Here is a 22,093-nt window from a genome sequence, read left to right as displayed (position 1 = left end):
AGGAGTACTGTAGAGTGCAGTCTTGTGGATGTGGCAGGGGTCATTGCTCTCATGAACTCACGGCAGCTGTGGTTACCTACCCAAAACCTACACATGATCGAGCCAACAACACCGGTCAGTAGTCTAGCAAGCTCTGTTAACTGGACTCAGTGGGTTACAGAACAGCAAACTCAGGAAGATGGGGAAGGGCCTGGGGAGAGGATAGGCTTAAGATGATGTACTGTATCTGTGTATGAAATTACCAAAGAATAAACCGATTTAGAACTGGCTTGGTCCAGGAGGCCAACTTTAACCCCTCCCTCTCAGCAGTACCCCCTGTGGTTAAATTACCTCCTACTGGGCCACTCAGAAAGTCAACCACCCCCATCATGGCTCTGCGCATTGGACCCCTTGGGGAGGACATGTCATATCCAAACCCAGGCAGAAGACAACTGGAGAGACATAGTAGAATGCGACATACTCGTTCTACTTGGGAGTGCAGGATCTTCCTCTTCTGCCCTCAGATGCTTACCCCCCTCCCCCAAATGCATGAGGTGCCAGAGGAGCAGGGAGGGGCATCTAGGATGCAAACTGCTTAGCCCAGAGCAGTTGGGGCAGAGCCCTTCTCCTTGAAGTAAGCAGGGAACTCACTTCCTCTGGCCTGTTCCAGCTTGTCTATTGAGAATGAATTTGGCCTAGTGAGTGAGAGAAGAATGGCTGTCTTCATCCTTCTTTGGGGGAAGGACTTGGCAAACAAGGCTGATATGGACAGGCAATAATTAAAGTGCCACGGATCATGTCTGATATAATTGAGACTGAGAACTTGGGAGCATGTGCCTCCAGACAAAGCACCTTATCATGCAGAGGATTCCCGGGGTCCCCGGAACCCTTTCTTTCTCTGAGTATGGAAGTGAATGCCGTAATTACAGCTAGGAGACACTAAAAGCTATAGGAGCAGAGGAACCACAGGGAAGGGGGAGAAGCCCCTTTTCCATCCAGCAGTTCTGAAAGGCTTAGTCAGTCTGTAGGCTTAGCCGCCACCAGCGCCCCGCCGCCGCCGCCGCCGCCGCCGCCCCCCCCCCCCCCCCCCGAGTTTGTGAGACAATGGAATGGGAACATTTCATGCAGAATTGAACTAAAAAGGCAGAGGTTTTACCTATGTTGACTGAAGACAAGACCTTTTCCTATCTCCTTCTGCTTTCTAAGGGCCTGGCTCAGGAGGGTGCACGAAGATGTGAATACCATTCTGGTCTTCCAATAGGAATTGCCTTTTGGATTGTGAAGCTCGGGAGTGTAAATAAAGCCCCTTGAGGTCACAGATAATTGGGCACCTCCTCCTTTTGTTCCCGTGAACTTTGAACTTGTATCAGGGTTTTTATTGAAAGTTACTAATCTCATCCCTGCCTCTCATTGCCACACCTGTGGGCCAGGCTTCTTCCCCACAGATTGAAGCTTTGTTCAGGAGTACCGTGGATGTTTCCAGCTCTGTTCTGGTTGATGCTTTTGCCTGGGAATCTGTTCCTGGAGTTGTTAGAGAACACCAACAAGAGGGAAATAGTGTCAGCCCTTAGATCGCCCCCTCGCTGTCTCCAGCCCCCACTGCCTTCTCCACCTCCTCTCACCTTTCTCCCTACATTGTCAATATATCTTCTCTATGCAATGGGCCAGTCAACCATTCAGGTGGAACCAAGGTTGGAATCGCTTAGACACCGAGAACTGAACTCTTACAATGGTTGACACACCACGGTGAGTTATAAACTGACTTCAGAACTACACGGTCCTTTAACATCATCATGACTTTTACCTATAAACAAGAAACCACTAGCGTCATAGTCCATAAGGAATGAGGAGTACTATACAGGTTTGTATTTGATACATTTCGAATATAATATGCTTTTCCTGACCGTCTAAGGTGGCCCTTTCCACTATGTGTATAGCATCATATTCTACTTTTTTCTTTTGAGACAGAGTCACACTGTGTACTCTGGCTAGCCTGGAGCTCACTATGTAGTCAAGGCTGGGCTTGAACTTCACAGAGATATTCTTTCCTCCACCTCCCAAGTGCTGAGATTAAAGGAGTGTACCACTACATCCAGCTTGTTCAATTTTTTCTTTTCCTTATTTTCCCATTTTCTTTCTTATACTCTTGGTAATCTGAGATTATCTTGTGTGTATAGATATAATAATAGAAGCCCCAGGGTTGTAGCTCAGTGGTAAGAGCGCTTGTTTAGCATGTGTGAGTTCCTAAATTCAATCCCAGTGCTTCTGGGGAAAAAAAATAACATAGTACATAGTAAATACATGCCTACGCATACCTATTTATTACTTCTCTTCCCCTCCACGATGCTGGATTTTCCAGGGCAGGAACTTTGTTTCCAATTCATTCTCACTGGCTGGTGGTTTTCTTTAGAATACATAATGGTCCAGTCAACCATTTAGATAGAACTGAGAGGGTGATGGCTCAGACATCAAGTATTTGACTTGCAAAATTATTGAGATACAAAAGATTATTTGGTTGTAACTTTGCTTTAGCCCAGAATAACAGTTCAGCGTCCATTTGCTGGGGGAATAGAGATTTTTAAGAATAAAAATTTAAAAGTCATATTTTTCAATATTCCTTATCTCTGAAATTGGTTATTTCTCCCCTTATAATTCTTTCTTCGGTGCAGACACAGACACAAAAGGGGCGATTCCTGGCCAGGAAGAGAGCCAGCTGGGCCACAGTCTTCCAGGGCTCTGTGTGCTGGTGTGGGTTACAAATTCCAATCAAAGGAAGGCATGGCTAACTCATGGATAAGACTCAGTTGAGACTGCAGTCCGAAGTAGGCAGTTGGTGGGGCTGGGGAGATGGCTCAGTTGCTGCGCAGGCAGGGGATCTGATTTTGGATCCCAATGCTCACGTAAAAGCTGGACGTGATGGCAAACGTGAGTAATCCCAGAGCTGAGGAGGTAGAGACTAGCAGTTCCCTGGGGCTCATTGACCAGCCATTCTACCTACGTCACTGCGTTCCAGGTTCAGCCAGAGTGTCTGTCTCAAAAACGGTGAGGGGTGAATGGGGAAGTGTTGTGTGATATTTTGTTTGTGTTCTGACAAATAAAGCTTGCCTGGAGATCAGAGGGTTAACCATAGAGCCAGGTGGTGGTGGCTCACACCTTTGATCCCAGCGCTTGGGAGGCTCATGCCTTTAATCCCAGCACAACTGGGAGATGGAGACAGGAATATAAGGTGGGTGGAGATAGGATCTCTCCCCCTTTTCCTTCTGAGGATTCGTAGAGGCAAGAAGTCACCAGTGACTGTTGCTCTGCTTCTCTAATCTTTCAGGTAATTACCCCAGTATTTGATTCTTGGTTTTTATTGGTAAGACTAATTAGGATCACGCTTCAAGGAGGAGCCCTGATCTTGATCCCACCTGTACACACATACACACACATACGTGAACACCCCACGTATGAGTGTGTACGTACAAAAGAGGTTTGGAAGGAGAAGGACAGTGTGGTTACAGGTGGAGGAAATGATGACAGGCTCCAGAACATCTGGAAGAAATGATCGAAGCTGTGCATGATGAAGCACAGATACTGTGGTGTAGCTTGATACAAAATATAGATGGGAATGTGGTCCAGGCCAACCACAAAAGGACTTACAATGAACCCTCTTATCCCTGGTGGGAATGCCTAAAGGGTTTTAAACGGAGAAAGGGACATACATGGTCAGAATTTTAGGATGGGTTTATGATTTAGGACCAATCTGCAACTGTTTACCCAGTTTTAGAGTTACATTTTGGGACAAATTCAGAGTAGCTTGGGCAAACTTATCCCTAGCAACATGAAAATATGCCTCGAAGTGTGCAGCTTACCATGTGACCTAATAAATGACACCCTGTAGCTAATCTATGCTACGATACTCTTTCTCCATCACATCTTTGTTTTCCTTTCTATGCTTTCCTGTTTTAGAACAACAAGGTCACACTATTCCGCCAGCTGCAGCAAATGACCTACAGTCTGATCGAGTGGCGCTCCCAGATCCTGTCTGGAACACTCCCCAAGGACGAACTAGCGGAGCTGAAGAAGAAGGTCACGGCCAAAATCGATCATGGGAACAGGTAACCCAGGACATTCTTACATCCAAGATGTGGGAAGTGACCGTGACCTTCACACCGGATACTGTTCACAGAAAGTTTAAAAAATCCTCTAAGGCCGGGCATGGTGGTGCATGCCTTTAATCTCAGCTCTTGGAGACAGAGGTAGGCAGATCTGAGTTCTTGGCCAGTCTGATCTACAAAGCGAGTTCCAGGACAGCTAGGGCTACACAGGAAAACCCTGTTTTGAAAAAATAAAAACAAAACAAAACAAAAACAAAAACAACCCCAAAAATCAAATCCTTTAAACAATTTCAAATTGAAGGTTGAGGAGGTAGACCAGTTGGTCTAGTGTTTATCTAGCTTGCACAAAGCCCAGCACAGTGTTAGATGGGTGTGGTGGTGCTGTAATCAGCTCTCAGAAGATGGAGGCAGGAGGATCAGAAGTTCTGGTCAAGGATACTTGACTGTATATAGCAAGTTCAAGGCAGCCTGATTGGCTATATGAGACCCTGTCTGAATACATCATTATCTGTATTTACAAGGCACATGTATACAGTACTTATATATAATGATGATTAATGAGGTTAAGTGGCATGCCATCACTTTGGCAGTCATCCTTTCTTCATGTTGGGAACATTTGTAATCCTCCTTTCTGGGTATTTTGACATCAAAAGTTAATTTTTGCCAACCATAACTATGCTATTATGCAGTAGGAAATGAGAAATTGTTCTTCCTACCCATCTGCATAACTAGGCCAATTAACCACCTCCTTCCCTGTATTAGTGTCTTGGGGTGGGGGTGGGGTGCTTGTGTGTGGTAAAATACTGGATAGAAGAAGTAACTAAAGGGAGTAAAGATTGACTTTGGCTAGTGGTTCCAGAGAGTAGAGTTCGTCGTAATGGGGAAGGCGCGGCAGAGCAGCACCTGTCCCTGGCGATGGTGACAGGAATCTGTGACAGAGCTCCTTCACCTGGCACACCAGAGAGCAGAGTGCTCTAGACTAGAACCGGAAGCCCAACCCCTAGCAGTCCAAGTTTATCAGCTAAGCACTGCATCCCGAAAGGTTGTGCAAGCTCTCAGACCAGTTCCGCCATCTGACAAGTGTTCAAACGTATGAGCATGTGGGGGACATTTCCCGTTCAAACCATAGTACTCCCAGGGTCCCTACAGCCCTCTAGTCTCACAGCAAACTTTTGATCTTAGAGTTGTCAAATAATAATGGTTGCAACTTACTGTCTTTGTGTCTTAGAAAATACTTAATTTCAGTGAAAAATGTCAAGTCCCTTCCTTGGGTCCGGTGCCGTGTTGGCCCTCGGATCCCACTGGCTGACACAAGAGCAGAAAAAGCAGGTTTTCTGTCCTAGCTTCTCCCTTGGCAGAGAAGCCAAGAGTGATTGGGCGCATAGAGATGACTTCAGATGCCTGAGTGATCTGGCACATAGAGATGGCCCTTTCAGATGCCTGAATGATTAGGCACTTAGAGATGACTTCAGATGCCTGAGTGATCTGGCACATAGACATGGCCCTTTCAGAGGCCCACGACTATGTTTTTATTCCAACAATGGATTTTAAATGGATTGCTGTCATTTTCTTTTCCCCCCACCCACTCCTAACTGGGACTGGCACCATGATTGGCAGTGGTGCAATTCAGCTTCCCTGGTACGGTAAGCTTCCTTCCTGCCCGTTAATTCTATCTACAGGCTTATGTGTCCCATTTCTGCAGCAAGCTCCTAAGTATCACAGGTAGACCTGGAGCTTCCAGGTACCATTGCCTTTCCTAGCATGAGAAATTCAGTCCATTCCCCCACATTCACAGTGGGTGTGGCCGGGGATTCCTGCTTTCAGCCAGCCCCTTCCAGAAGCCCCCAGAAGCCCCCTGTTAGCTTTGGTGCTGTTCATTTGGTATTTAGGTTATCTAGTTGGCGCTGATATCATTTCTGTCTCTCCATTTGCCCCAGGGCTCCAGCCCCAGGGCTCTTGCTTATCCTTCACACATCTGTTAAAATACAGTTCATTTGCCTAGTCTTTAAATAAATACACTACTCCAACAAGCTGTATTTAGAAAGAATTGGAGTCAACATGGGATGCAGACTTCAGTCAGTTTCACAGACGGCCTCCATTGTACACGTCACATACTTATAACCCTTAGGAGGTAGCTATTGTGAAATAATTATTTTTTTTTCCAATTTTATTTAGGGGGATGTGGACTTGACTGATTTCCTTCCAGGTCAAAAAGGCAATGAGACAGATTTAACTTAATCATAGGCCCCGCCTCTAGGTCTGACTCTGCCTGCAGTTGAGATGTGAACCCCATCTCTGATACTTGTCTTCTGTGATGGTCAGTGTCGATGTCTCCTAGACAGGATCTGGAATCCTCTACGAGACAAACCTCTGGGCACATCTGTGAGGGGGTTTCTAGATTAGGTTAACTGAGGAGGGAACCCCCACCTGAAATGTGGGGCAGCTCCATTCTCGGGAGTCCTGGAACTGAACAAGAGAAGCTAGCAGAGCACCAGCCTCCATCTGCTTCCTGGGTGATGATGTAATGTGACCGGCCTCAGGTCATCTGCCATGCCAGTCCTTGAACTGTGAGCCAAAGTAAGCCCTTTTTCCTCTAAGTTGCTTTTGGCGGTATGTTTTGGTCATAACAACAGGAGAAGTGTCCCCAGGTGACCGTCACTGCCGCAGCTGCATGGCCTTTCATGCGGTCTCCGGATCTTTCAGAAAGCCAGCCGAGGTAGAATGAGGCTGTGTCCTTTTGTGGGCTTGCCACAGTAACATTGGCCTGGAGGTTCCCCCAAGGCCTGGCGTGACATGTTAATGTCTCCCACATGGCAGAGCATGCCTGCTTTCTCACACGTGTCCTTGAAAGCAGCTCAGGAAACAGAGCCTGTCTGCCAATACATCCATGACCCAGCTCTGCCAGCATGCCGTCGCTCTCAGGTCTGGGTGGTCTGGCTGCCGTGGGAAAGAAGCTGCCAAGGCAGATGAGTTGCTGTAGAGCAGGGAGGAGGGAAGTGAGGCATGACCGCTTTCTTCCCAAGGGCTTGGCACCTCTGGTTATTAGCCCTTGAGTGTTGCTGTGGGACATCGCAGCTCACTACTCCTGCAGGTGCCTGGAAGGTGGGCTGAGGACTGAGAGCAGAATTCTCTTCTACCAGTCTCTGAGTTCTTTCTACCTCTGTGCCCATGGGGCACAAAAGCCTTCGGAGAGGGGCGTGCTTGTCTCTGCTCTTGCCCTGCAGCCCCCAGAGCTTTTGTTACCAGTTTTCTCGTGCCATTCCCTGCAGTCGGAGCTAACATTGGTGCTTACTGTATGTGAGGTTCTATGAGATGCTTTCCTGCTGTGATCTCAATCAAGTTCTTATGGCAACCTTCAAGGGTAGGAAGCATTTACACATGAAGAAGCCTAGGCCTTGCAGAGTGAAGGGGTCCTAGAGAGAGCAGATGTTAAAGCCAGTGTTCAGACTACAGTGTGAATGACAGCTGAGCCAGCCGAGAGATGGATTATGAGAGGGTAGCCCCCAGGACCACTTCCTTCTTGAAGACAACATTGAGTAAGGAAGTCAGGGAAGGCTTTTGAAGGATGATGTGTGGGTTTGTTGTTCTTACCATGCCAGATCGCAGGAGACTGGGCCAGGGAATCACTGCAAAGAGGGCTTTGGTCAGAATCAGTGTCAATGTTACTGTCTTGCTTTGGGCCAAGTCCTTGGCACACGCACGCATGCAAGTTTGGCTGGGATGGCCTCCTGAGCTGTGTTATGTTACTGGAGGTGGAAAGGAGGTAGAGATTGGAAGGAGGGAATTCCCAGGTGGTGTCCAGTTCCTACCTGTTTCTCCTGGATCTCCTGGGCTTTCTGATACAGGTTCTTCTATAAAGAGGGCAGTGGAGGGGAGAGCTACTTACACCTCCTTTCTCTTCAGAATGCTTGGACTGGATCTGGTGGTGCGTGATGACAATGGGAACATCTTGGACCCAGACAACACCAGCACTATTGCCCTCTTCAAGGCCCATGAACTTGCTTCAAAAAGGATAGAAGAGAAGATCCAAGAGGAAAAGGTACGTTTCCTCCTGGGTGCAGGTCAAGCTGCTAGATTTCCTTCTTTGCTTTGGTTTTTAGTACCCCAAAAAAAGAGTAGTAGACAATAGAAATAGAAATGCCTAGAAAGATCACGCGTGTCCTCATTTTAAAAGTTGGCAGAAAGAATGAGGCCAGTATTTGTGTTCTGATTTAGAAAGGGAACAAAGGTAGTAGGTGTGTGTGTGTGTGTGTGTAAAGATGCAGAACTATTTTATAAAATAGTACTTGTTTTAAAAAGATGCAAAGGGCATCCACCCTCCAGTGCTTACATATCCACAGAGTAACTGGATGGATTAGAAACTAGCCATTCAAAGCTGCCTCTGGACCCGAGTTCGGTTCCCAGCACCCACTTAGTGCTTCTCAGCAGCTCATAACTCCAGTTCCAAGGGATCTGTGTCTTTGTCTGACCCTTGCAGGCACCAGGCATGCACATGGTACACAGAGTACATGCAGCCTAAGCATTCATACACATAAATATACAAAATAAAAATAAAGATGCCTCTGGGAAGGAGAACTGGGTGAAAGGAAGACTTTTTTTATCGTATAAACTTCTCTATTTGTTATAAATATTGTGATTTCCAAGATAAAACTATTTTAAATGACATATTTGGAAAAATTTGGAAGTAAAGGAAACTTAGAAAGGTGGAGAAAATCAGAAAAAGAAAAAAACTGTCAGCCACATTCTGACCACCCTGACCTACCATGTTGGCATTTGATGTATTTTCTGTTTGGATAAGGAGAGATTTGTCTGTGTGTTCTTTATTGCTTTTGCTTTCTGGAGAGCAGTCACGATAGTAGGTGACTGTGATTCTGCATCTAGTGGGAGCCACACCCAAGGGTGTAGCTTTCTCATGGAACCATTTGTTTCTTGTGAGGTTGGTAGTGGATCAAGTGATTTAAGCTTGATCCCCCAGCATCCCATCATAGGACATGGAAGCCTCACGAGTCTGCTAAAAACTGAGTTATCACCTGTAGACAGCATGGTTATGTTTTATGTGTATGTGTGTGGTATGCATGCAGGTAGGTATGTTTGCTTGCATGTGTGTGAACCCACATGAATACATACATGTATATGCAAGTGAGAGTGGAAGCCAGAGGTTGGTGTTGGGTAGCTTCCTCTCTCACTCTGCATCTTATTTATTGAGGCAGGGTCTCTCACGTGAACCTAGAGCTTCCTGAGTCAGCTAGTCTAGCTAGCCAGCTTGTTCAAGATCCTGTCTCTATCTCCTGTGTGCTGGGATTACAGGTGGACTGCTATGCCCACCAGGAATTTACATGAATGGGGATCCGAACTCTGCTCTTCATTCTTCCAAAGCAAGCACTTTATATGGCAAGCCATCTCTTCAGCCTCTTAGACGACATTTGTTGAATTATTTGGGCTCAAGTCCCTGAACAGGACCACTTTGGTTATCTGATAATGCTGATGTGTTTGTTTGACTGAGGGATGATTGGTTCAGGTCCACATCTGCTCAGTTCTTAGCAAGTACTTCTCCTTGAGTATAGCAGCTGTCCCTTTTTTTATAGGGTGATTTCTTTGCCAATACTTTTTCCCGTTTGCTTAAGCCTCCTCTCTTGTCCTGTGACCCAGAGCATTTTGCAGAACCTGGACTTGAGAGGCCAGGCAATCTTCAATACTGTGCACACCTACGGCCTCTATGTGAACTTCAAGAACTTTGTCTGTAACATCGGCGAGGATGCGGAGCTCTTCATGGCCCTGTATGACCCAGACCAGTCCACCTTCATCAGGTAATGGAGACCCATGTCACTGGTGCTTGGTCTTGCAAAGTAAAGTCTTCCCCTGCCCTTATCCCGGAGCCCTTCACTGGGTTTGAGACAGCGAGATGTAGACGGTGGGTGTAGTCACTTCTGACAATAGAAAATAAAGTCCTTTGGGCTCTGAAGCCTTTGTCCATGGATGCTGGCACCATGCAGCTTCAGAGTGTGTACTCTGTAGGGTTTAAAGAGTGAACGGAACTGCTCAGGATGCAGACACAAGGATAAAGAATTCAGAAGACCCTAGGGGAGGAATGAGAGAGATGAAGTGAAACACCATGGGGACTCATGGCTGAGCTGTAGGCTATGGCAATGGCGGGTGCCTGTCCTTGTGTCTCTGTCCAGGCCCATGCAATTCACTGTTCCAGCTGTGAGCTCTCATGTCAGCTGTCTGAATGATGATGTGTCCATGAAGGTTATAAGCAGTTATAAGATGGTTAGATGGGGCCTATGTGTTTGGGAACTCTGCAACCCAACTCTCCCATGAACCCAAAACTGCTGGGGTGAAAAAAAAGTCGACCTAAAGAAAGTCTAAAGACTGTGGCTGAGCCCCAGGGTGACCTTCACTGAACACCTTGGGGATTTGTTAACAAACTCCAAACAACTCGGTTTGAAGATTTATCCTTAAGAGCGCTGTAAAAAGCAATTCCTGGAGCCTAGGTGTGCTCAGCTCATAGACTGCTTTCTTAGCATTCTCAAAGCCCCATGTTCAATCCCTAGCATTACATAAACCAGACGGACCCCACAGGACTGTAGTCCCAGCGCCAGAAAGGTGGAAACAGAGAACCAGCTACATAGTGAGTTTAAGACCAGCCTGGGCAGCATAAGACCCTTTCTCAAAAAGTAAAAATGGTTACTAAGTCACGTGTATGATGTGAGCCGTGAAGGGTGGATTGGGACTAACTTACAAAGCGAAGCTCTTATAAATGTGGCCTCTTGAGACATGGCTTCCCTGACTCTCTCAGGCTGGCCAGTTTACTATGTAGCTCAGGCTAGCTTCAAATAATGATGATCAGTCTCCAGAGTGCCAAGATCACAGGCTGGAGCCACCATGCCCAAACTCTAAAGTTAAACTTTCGCTGGAATGCTGACCCCAAACAAAAGAACTCATGAGATTTCATGTCTGAGCTATCTTGAGTGGTGTTTGCCACTGTATATCTTGTTCTCTATAGTAGGGAGTCTTTCAAGCACAGAGGTCCCACATGTATGGTGAGTGTGCGTGTGCGAGCGCGTGCGTGCGTGCGTGCGTGCGTGTGCTTCCTTCCACAGCACCTGCCTCCTCATGAGGCACTTCCGCCTCTTGCTGTGAGCAGCCTCTGCCCCAGATGCCCTCTCACTAAGAGTAATTTCCTTTTTTTTTTTTTGCTGCTAGTGAGAACTACCTAATTCGCTGGGGCAGTAACGGGATGCCCAAGGAGATAGAGAAGCTGAATAACCTCCAAGCAGTGTTCACTGTGAGTCCTGCCTTCTCCATAAATAATTTTTGCATTCATTTATTTTCTGTGTCTGTGTATATCCATGTGTATGGGTGTTTTGCTGTGGCCTAAGTGTGTGGAGGTCAGAGGCCAATTTGCAGAAGTAGGTTCTTCTTCCACTAAGTAGAACCCGGGTATAGAACTCAGGTCCTTAGTCTTGGCAGCAAGCACCTTTATCCGTGGAGCCTTCTAAGCAGCCCAGTCTCACTTTCTGTTTCTTCAGTTTCTTACTGTTTCAGTGGGATGCAAGTGATAGATGTATGGAAAGCCATCATTGTCGTATGAGTGGGCGTAGCCCCGTCACTTGTTGACTTAGTGAGCATATACTAGGTGCCACATACCAACCTGCACACTTGAGACCATCTGAGAACAAAGCAGGGAAAGAAACCGTGTTCTTGAGCGGCGTTTGTGCGGGTGGATCAGACAAATATAAACAATGCTGACACAAGTGGGTGAATTATCAACAACAGCAGAAATTCTGAGGTGCCAGGGGCTTTGCCAAGGTATTGCTGGGGGAGGCTTGTGTTTCACTGGTATATTTATTCATTTAACTTTTGTTCTCAACTTAGTTGTAGTTGTGTATTGATTTTATTATCATGAAAATGGTTTCCTACTCTTAGTCTTTTTTTTCTTTTCTTCTAGAGATTATAATAAAATCACATTCTTTCCCCAACATCCTTTCCTCCCTGCAGGCCCTCCACATGCCTCTCCTAGCTCTATTTCAAACTCATGGTCTCTTTTTTTTCATTAATTGCTGCCACATGCACATATGCATACTTAACTTTTGGTGTGTGTATGAAGTGTGTGTTCCCGAGGTCACACAGGTGTCCTAGTTCATGTGCAGAGGTCAGAGGTCAGCGTTGGATGTTCGTCTTCCCCTTCCACATTGTTTCAAGACAGGATCTCTGCACAGACAAGGCTATTCTAAAGATCCTCCTGTCTCCACCTCCGATCCTCTCTAGGAACATGAGGATTACAGATGTGTGCCACAGAACTTGGCTTTACACGAGATCTGAGGATTTGGATCCAGGTTCTCGTGCTTACATGGCGAACACTTCCCGCACTGAGCCACCTCCCCCACCAGGAAGCTTCTGCTTTCAATAGATTGTTTCAGTGCTGGGAGTAGGTATCTGTGGTAGGGCACACCCTTAGCATGCACTAGGCTGTGGGTTCAATGCCCAGCACTCCAAAGTACGAAAGTAGAAGACATTTGAGGAAGATAATGAAGTTGAAGAGAGTCAGCCATGCAGATTACTAACTGAGCATGAGAGCTCCCAGACCAAGGTCACGGTGAGGGCAAATGTGATCAGACCTTTTCCGAGAACCTTGCTCTGAGTAGAGGGTTCCTAGTCTCTGCAGGGGGCTGCTGCGTGCAGCTCAGGAGCCTGGCAGTGCCTGGGGCTCTAGTTTAGACCTGGCAACTGTCTTCCTCTTGGGTTAGAACTTTCTGGGCTTGACTGCTTTTTTTTTCTAGGACACACCTTGGGGCTGAAGGGGACCTGGGAAATCTTGTTAGTTGGGTCCCCAGCTCTGACTCTCTTTCCCTTCTCCCATCGGCCCACACTAGTGCTTCATCACCTACTCTTTCCGAGTCCAGGACACGCAAAACCCAGTTCCAGTGACAATGATGGCGGCAGCAGCTGCCAGTGACGAAGCGCTTGTCTGGCCCCTCTGTCGGCCTCTCCAGTCTAGCACCCGCGCCGGTTCTCCGTCCCTGCACAGAGCCCTTCCTGTTTCTGCTCCTGCAAATGCAGGCACAGAATGCTCTGCAATTTCACACCAGACTTCTGTAGTATTTGTTCAGTTTTGAAACCAAGCGGGGTTTTCCCCGGCCATCAACCGTTGTTTGTGGGACCATGTGTAAATTTCTTAGGCACTGTTAAATCTTTGGTTCATCGTTGAATCAGTCTTAACTTAGTACAGTTTCGATTGCCCTTTCCTTTCCTGCTCCCACGGCTCTCCTAGCCAGCCAGAGGGTCATGTAGTATGTAAATTTCATGTCTAGCCGTTTCAATTAAATCAAATGTGGTAGCCATTCCCTTAGTCATTAAACAGTCTTCAGAACTCATCTATAAATGACTATGTATTATTTAATGATATCAATATGCTACCGTTTATAGAAGCTGCCGCCCAGTGTGTCTATTTTCCATTAGTAGAAGCTCTGTAGAGCCTCAAGCAGAGATTTGGGGTGGGTGATTACTGGTGTGTATTGCTCTCTCTGTGACGTGTCTTTACCAAATTACAGGGCGTAGATTTGGAGTGATTATTTGAAAAGTAACTCTTGATTCAGTAAGAGGCTGGGGCTGCTGTTTCCTAAAAGGGTTCTGAGATCTAATGAAATTACTTCTGATGTTAAGTGAATGAGATCTATGAGCTCCTTTCTGGGTCACTCACCCCTCCTTAAGAACACACACACAGGAGCCTCAGCTGCAAACAGGAACATTTCCACCCCCACACCTCTTGCTGTTTATTCCCTATTTATATATATTCTCAGGAAGCAGGTGAGGAACCTCACATAACCATACCTGGGTTACACTTGCCTCTCAGATTGCATAGAAGGTGAGCTGGGAGCTGGGAGGAGTGAGAGGTGGCCCTTACCTGTAATCCCATCACTCGAGAGGTGAAGGCAGGAAGATCTGGAGTTCAAGGTCAACCTCAGTTACCTGTCAAGTCCAAGGCTAGCCTGGGCTCTTACAGGCTTCTGTCGATGCCCAGTAAGTGTCAGCATCATGCAAGTGTTTATGTCAAATGACACTGAGATGTGTCTTGTACTAAAACATACTGCGGAAGGACCCAAAGTGTCAGAGAGTGTCCTGGTTTTTAACACCTTACCCACCTCTCAACTGTAGAGGTGTAGGCTGACTCTGTTCTAGTCTAGAAATGTGAAGTAGGGACCAGAGAATAAAAGAACACTGTTTATAGGTAAAGAGATGCTAGTTTTCTCTGTCGCCACAGTAGTTTTTGGGTGGGTGGGAAGAGAGGCACTGTTCTGGGTGTTTCAGCACGGGGTAGTGTCCTCTGAGCAGGACACAACAGCCAACCTCTCTCATGCATTCTCTGCCTGCAGGACCTCAGCAGCACAGACCTCATCCGGCCACGCATCAGCCTTGTGTGCCAGATTGTCCGGGTGGGCCGCATGGAGCTGAAGGAGGGTAAAAAGCACACCTGTGGGCTGCGGAGGCCTTTTGGAGTAGCAGGTATAATGAAAGCCCAGAGTCCAAGGAAAAGAAAAAGGGTACAGCTTCTGGGGACCCCCTTCTTTGCAATTTCTGAAAGCCCTAAATGTGGAACCATCATCTAATCCAGCATTGGGCAAAATCCCATTTGGGACATATTCCAGCTGAATTGAAAAGCCAGGTCTCAAAGAAACATCTGCACACTTGTGTTCACAGTGGAGTTATTCACTCAAGGGTGCATCGATAGATGAATGGATCAATAAATGTGGTGTATCCATTGAAAGGGAATTTTTATTCAGTCTTAAAAGGAATGGAAATTCTGACTCATGCCACAATATGGCTGAGCCTTGAGAACATTCAGCTAAGGAGAATAAGCCATAGACACAAAATTTCAATTGCTATATGATTCATTTATATGAGTCAGACTCAGAGAGACGGTTGAATGGGATTGTCAGGGCTTGAAGAGAGTGGGGGAATTGCTTACTGAGGATAGGGTTCACTTTGGGAAAATGAAAGAGCTGTAGTGGTGGATGATGATGATTGTTATACAAGGGGAGTGCACATACTTCCACCGAACTGTACACTTGCAGGTGGTTAAGATGGTAATTTCTATGTTGTGTGTGTATTTTTACCACAATTATAGCAGGGAAAAGAGATAGAGAAAAGGAGGTAAATGGCCACTGGTGGGCAGACAGATGGCAGGAGGGCCCTCTAAACACTGGAAGCAACAGATCATGATGTCCTGGTTGGTCTTGGGCTCACAGCTTCCATGCCCCAGGATGGCCGGTTCTCTTCGCTTGAGCCTTGCGTCCTTGAGTCTCGTAGCTACTGATCTTGTAGCCACTGGTTCTCCTTTGTGCCCCGCAGGCGTCTCACCCACAGTGGGACTGCATGCTAGCGTGGCCTCTGCTGCTGCGCTGTGAACCACTGCAAAGCGTCCTGCCTGCTTAGGAGACTCACTTTCCAAAGGCAACTCTGAGTCACTAAATGCCTTCAAAGAGGATCCAGATGAGCTTAAACCCATCCTCGGGACCCCCTCAGAAGCCCCGTACCTTTGTAGTTTCTCCTAAATTTCAAGAACAGATATTTTGTCTTTTGCTGACATTTGGATCAGTACTGCTTTTGGAACGTCGTCAATAAAATGTCAAAACTTGGCTCCTGGACCAGGGCCAGATAGTCCATGTTCATCAGTCTTCGTTGTGGCTTCTGTGAGTAAGGAGGTGGCCTCGCTGTCCCTAGGGCTGCCTGTGTGCCATGTCTTTTGAACTGTGCCCATCATACCTGCTGCTCAACTAGGGAAGCAGTGATGCTTTTGGGTTGGGTTTTTGAGACAGTCTCATTCTGTAGCCCAGGATGGCCTGGACCTTCCGGGGATACTCCTGCCTCAGCTTTTTGAGTCCCGAGGTTATGGGTATGCGCCACCCCAGCTTGCTCAGCATTGCTGCTTTATCGAGAGTTAAAGTGGGGTGTCAAAAGAGACAAGGGACCCAGGACGATTTAGCCATCCACATGGCAGTGCAGATGTACTTATTTGTCTACGAAAGATGTATTTGAGGTCATTGCTGTTCATTACAGGCCAAAGGAACTAAAACATTAAACCTGAGGCTTTTGTCTGCTTTTCTGTATTAGTATATGTGTGTGTGCATGGGAGTCGGGGTGAGTGTATATGTGTGTGTATGCATGGGAGTTGGGAAGAGTGTGTGTGTCTGGGTATTGAATGCAGAAAGGACTAATCATGAGCCAAAGTCAGGTATCACGAGATGATGACAATGACAAATTCTCAGTAGTTTTGGTCCAGTTTTTCTGTCTATTAGGGGTAACAGCAGGCTGCATGTGATGCCCAGCTGGGTGCCCCTTCGTAGCTGGCACCCACATTATCCCCTGGCCTGCTAGACTGTCTTGCCTGAGTTCTTTTGAGCATTATTATGTTTCTCAGTACTTCTCTTGTCTACAGACAGACTTTCTTAGGTGTGGAGAAATGGGTTGCTAGGGTGTTTTATGGTCAGACTGTAATTTATTAACCAAAGTTTCACCTCTTCCCAGGGCCCTACCTCGTGTCAGCCAGCAGCTTTGCGGCTTGCTTATTAATCCTCTCTGTAGCTGGTCGTCATTGTGGTTATGTGATTTGGCTTTGTGGTCACTGTTAAATTCACACCCGGGCTTTGCTAAAAACTTGAAACTAATTGTGCAGGTGTGGCTCAGTGGGACCTTGCTTCCCCGGCATGTGCAAAGCCCTGGGTTCAGTCCCACCACGGCAAAACAAGAAACAAAGCAAAGCAAAACAAAAAACCAAATGAACATAACCAACAACAAAAACAAAACTTGTGACCAAGGGCAAGTTAACCCTTTCCATTCTTTAAGGTGGGGCGCCTCACATCTGTGTAAGTGAGGTAATGAATGCAGCAGGCTTACCACCTGGCTTTAGTGAAGTACTCTCCTGGGGTGGGCCTGGGAGGAACCAATTACTGATGGTTTGTTTTGTGATACTCTTAAGGCTTATGTAGAAACCAAGAGTCTATCCAATCAAAGACACAGGTGGCCACTTCAGGTCCTGAATTTCTCTCCAGACCTTTATTTCTTCTAACAGACCTGGAGAAATGTGTGTTCTCTATGGCTTTCAGCAAAGGCTTATGAAAAAATAGATAGGTAGATAGATAGATAGATAGATAGATAGATAGATAGATAGATAGATAGATAGATAAAATCAGGCTTAAGTTTTGCTGGAACATAGCAATAGCAGTTCAGTCTTACACAGTTGTAAAGGTGTGTCCTGCAGGGTTGGATATAGAAAATCTGAACCCTTCATGGCCATTGTCCTGCTGGGTGTGGCACTTCAGGTAATTGTTGTTGCTCGGTCCCTGGTCCCTTTCTTCCTCTGGGGTCCCGGGTTTGCCAATGCCATTCTTTTCTATACAGCTCAGTGGGGCATGAAGCCATTAGTGTCTCTAATATTATTCATCTCTCTTCTAGTGATGGATATTAGTGATATCATACACGGGAAGGTGGATGATGAAGAAAAGCAGTACTTTATTCCCTTTCAGCAGTAAGTATCTGGCGTTCATCCCTGGCGACTCGAGGTACACGTTAGCCATTCAAGTGGGGCGTGAATGCAGAAGCGGGTGGGAGGAAGCCTTTTCGTGATTGGAGAGGGAAAGGCTTCTCCTCTGGAAAACGGTCATCTCGGACCTCTGCAAAAGACATCGTGGGACTTCACGCTAGACCCAAAGAGGGTAAACTGAGCATTTCCTGACTCAGTAAAACAACTGGAAGAATAGAAAAAAGGGCACACATGTATCTGCACTGGAATCCAGAGAATGATGTCATTTGACTGTCAGATGCTGCAGAGCATCTGCCTTTTGTTGGGTTGAACAGGTTTGACTAAGAATCACATGACTTCTCAGACTGGATGATGCCTATGAATTGTCAGGACAATCTTGTTAGAATCAACGTTTGCTTTAGTAGGTCTGACTGCGTCTGATAAGCTGAGTATTGCTAATGACTGGCACTGGTCCAGAGACCACACTTCTAGTCAGTAGCAAGGGGGCCAGGCGGGAAGAGTGTGAAAGGCTGGTTAGGGTTCCTGCCAGGAACTGGGGGAGACAGTCTGGTAGGACAGGGCAGGGTCAGCTCAGCACTTGACCCAGGGCTCCATCCTGGGCCGCAGGAACTGGAGCCATCCGTGCTACTGGGGTCTATAAGAGAACATATCTCATCCCTGTAACTCTGATGAGATCAGATGTGAGCATTGTGGCTGCTCTAGCATTCAGCACACACGATGGTGGCCTAGGAAAAGGGAAGAGGCCCAAATGTTTCTAGAAATGACCCCCATTGGGGGTTACACGCCAGTTACAGGACATTGTCTCATCTGACCTGCAACGGTCACTGCAGATCAATAGAACAAACGGAATTTCAGAAGCCAGCCTGAGGATATTTGAGTAAACAACAACAACAACAACAACACACACACACACCCCCACATAGAAAAACTACGTAAATAAAACTTTAAAGCCTTAAAATTTAGATTTTATGAAGAATGTATCACTTAATTAACTTATTTTATGTTTTGGTTTATTCCTGCTTTTTGTTGTTTCCTATTTTTTCTTACAATAAATATAAATAAAACTATAAATGATTGTATTTAAAAGACAAGAATTATATTTTTTAGTCTTAAGTCTTGTACCTTTGCCCTATTCTAAGTTAATAGCATGGAAGCTTACATGAGTAGATTTTTTTCCAGAGGTCGCTACTAATTATTTTTATAACATACACTTAATAATCTTCACCCTATTTACCACTTTCTCAAGAACATGAAGGACTCATTATTTCACATAGTTTGTTCCTGGTACTACTGATTATCCGATAACTTTGGTATCATGAACTACTGCCCCTTACACACACATGCACATGTATGCACACAGCCATGCATTGCTTAATCAGGGGACGTGGTCTGAGAAATTCCTCTTTAGACAATTTGTGTCAACATAGAGTATATGTCTATAAAGTAAGGAAACTACAATGTCACATGGTCACAGAGTCTTATGGGACCACCATCAAGTATGCAGCTTCTCATAGGTGGCTGAAATGTGGTACATGGCAGTGTGCTTGTGTGTTATGTGACATATTTAAATACGTTTAGACAGGTATATTAGATGGATTGAATTCATCACCAATATATTGAATTAAATTTATAAATATATTAAGTCTAATATAGTAAGCAGATCAAATACACTGAATAAATATAAATATATGAAGCAGAGTTGGGCACAGTGGTGCCTACCTGTCATCCCAGTTACTTAGAAGGTTGAGGCAGGAGGATTATGAATGTGAAGCTAGCCTGTGAAGCATATCTAAAAAAAACAAACAAAAAAACAAATAATTACACATTTTATATAGAGACAGACAGATACCATAAATGTAACATGTACATGTATAAAACTGTCATATCCATGAATACTACAACTTTTTCATATATAAACGTTATCAAGATTTGCATTCACAGACAAAAAAATCTATATGAAAATTCCTTTATTTATATTCACCTTTATGGTGGCCTTCTTCCTTTAGTGTTTGACCTCCCTGCCTAACTCCTGAACACTGTCCATGTGGCAGCAGTGAACTCCGAGGTGGTCCCACTGTGGAATAGCTTTCCTTAAAGTCCCCACAGAGCCCAGCCCTGACTTGATTACCACCCAGTGTGCAGCAAACAGCCACTGAATAATGATGCTCGTGTTCCCCACTGCATCCCCTGGCATGTCCTCCTGCTTTCCTGAGCTGCAGTGGCTTATGGTGAGTGGGGTTCATTTGTGAATTCTGCTAGTCCACCTGGGAGAGCCACTCAAAGAAAACAGCTCCCCATACCCAGGCCATGTCGCACTATGTTTTATCATCTGGTACGAGGATGTACACAAATCTGTCTGGTAGGCAGAGGGGGCTATACACTATTGCATATCAACAGAATGATGTGCAGTTGCTGGTGGCAGCTTCAGGAGAACGGGGACTGTGTTTGGTCCTTTGCCCTCCCCCTCTGTGGACCTCACCTGACGTGCTCCTTCCACAGGATATCATTTGCTGGCTGGCCATTGCATTCCTACATGTAATGTCACTGAGTGGGAAAATACCTTCCCAATGTCCTGCATACCTGCTGTATCCATGTGTCAAATGGCCATGTGATGTGGGCCTCAAGGGGAATAGGATCCTGCAGAGCATACTGTCAGGTGGAGGTAGACCCAGCAGCCAGGCTTCCTGCCCCTTGGCTCTCCCTTCAATCCCATCCCAGCAGCCAAGTCTTAAGAGTTTGAGCACTGCCTCTGACTTTAACTGTTTAACTTGTCCTTGAGCGTTGACCTGAACTTATGTTTTAATACTTGGCCATGGCTGCCCACCCCCACCTTCTTTGCCTCAAGTCATTTCCAAGACAAGTTTAGGAAGAGAAAGTGGAAAGATTGTAAGAGCTAGAGGAGCAGGGCGTTTGTTATGAGACTGTGTCTCCTAGTAATATAAGAAGCTACACCCCTAAAGCTTCACCAACATGACTGCCCAAATGTGTCCTGAACAAGGACGACACCAATGGACGTGCCCAAGTGGACGAGAAAAAGCCCACAGAGCCTCCATCCTACACAGAGAGCTATAGGCAACAGAGGAAAACCGGGGGCTGGAGAGGTGGTATTCCCCAGGGAAGAGCACATGGATAGGTCATCCAGTGCCAGAGGTCAGCCTTGAAAACATATACAGATAGCATTATATGGACTGAACAGGATTTATTTAGGAATATACATGTATATACATATATGTATGCAATAACAATGAAAAAAGACCATGAATCTGGAGGGAGAAAATAGAAGGGAGAAATGTTGAAACTATACTTAATTATATTATAATCTCAGTATACATATGATGCACACAATACACACACGCACACACACCATGGAAGAACGGTAGGGAAGAAAATACCAGGGACAAAACTACAAACAGTTTCATGTAGTTGACCATATTTTCGATTCTATTGCCCAATCCTTATAATCTAGGATTAGGCAACAACACTTCTTGCCATAAAACAGAGTTAAGTGTCCCAGTAAGCGAAGCAGAGGAGATTGGCTTAGAGACAGAAGGGGAGAACAAACATGGCATTAGTCCTTGGAGAGTTCCTTTGCTTTGAAGGCTGCGACAGAAGACAGAAGGTTGGCCAACTGGTGGGTCCGCATCAGGTCACTTTGGCAGGTTGCCCTGTTTGAGGAACTTGGTCAGCATCCTTGCTGGAAACGGCCTCTTTGGGGGGAGTTAGGCTGTCACCTCTCTATGCTGAGGTCTTGGAAGGTAGATATTCTACTGGGCTACAGCCTTTGCTGCGTTTGCCCTACGGTGAGTGACTCCATGTTGACTTTAGCCTGGTCTGTTGGGGGCCCATGCAGAAACTTAATCCAAAACAACAACTTCCTGTAATTTGTATTTGACACCAGAGCCCTCTGGTGAGGTTTTGTTTGTATTTCCAGATTGTGCTCATAAAACTTCCGTGTTCTCAGGTCATGCTCTAGAGACCCTCCCTGCTCCTGACTTTCTCCTTACCTCGTGTGTCTTCCCCAGAATTGCCATGGAAACCTACATCCGCCAGAGACAGCTCATCATGTCGCCCTTGATAACCTCCCACGTGATTGGAGAGAATGAGCCGCTCACTTCGGTTTTAAATAAAGTGATAGCTGCAAAGGAAGTGAATCACAAAGGGCAAGGTACGCGGCCTGCCCAGGCCGAGGGGACTTTGGCTAGGGTGGGAGGGGACATCCAGAGCAAGGTCCCTGGACTGCCCTTTCACCCTCTCCCTGATACCAGACAGCCCTCCTCAGGCATCTCCTGCTGAAGATCCTCACACATTCACCCTCCCTAATGGTCAGGCTTGAATTTGGAAGTTCTGGGGAAAAGGCTTTTCCCCCACGAGTCTTTTCTTCTGTCCTCAGTTCCCAGTGTTAACTCAAAGTAGATGTGCCAACAAGAAGTGATTCAGGAGAGAATGTGCACTGTGCCCCCCGATAAGCTTA

At 46.1% G+C, this 22,093-nt stretch overlaps 1 protein-coding gene across 1 annotated transcript in view; it reads left to right on the top strand.

Moving 5' to 3' along the window:
- Positions 1–22,093, top strand: part of Dock5 (dedicator of cytokinesis 5) — a 191,216-nt gene that overhangs the window by 89,001 nt on the left and 80,122 nt on the right. Inside the window, exons 6-12 of the mRNA XM_006992034.4 lie at positions 3,931–4,079; positions 7,983–8,118; positions 9,729–9,886; positions 11,286–11,367; positions 14,456–14,585; positions 17,535–17,607; positions 21,645–21,787. Of these exons, the coding sequence (XP_006992096.1) occupies positions 3,931–4,079; positions 7,983–8,118; positions 9,729–9,886; positions 11,286–11,367; positions 14,456–14,585; positions 17,535–17,607; positions 21,645–21,787 (871 nt within the window). The remainder of the gene's footprint in view (positions 1–3,930; positions 4,080–7,982; positions 8,119–9,728; positions 9,887–11,285; positions 11,368–14,455; positions 14,586–17,534; positions 17,608–21,644; positions 21,788–22,093) is intronic.

Source organism: Peromyscus maniculatus, chromosome 9, assembly GCF_049852395.1.
Source record: "Peromyscus maniculatus bairdii isolate BWxNUB_F1_BW_parent chromosome 9, HU_Pman_BW_mat_3.1, whole genome shotgun sequence".
Lineage (NCBI taxonomy): Eukaryota > Metazoa > Chordata > Mammalia > Rodentia > Cricetidae > Peromyscus > Peromyscus maniculatus.
This window is presented reverse-complemented; position numbering and strand designations above follow the sequence as displayed.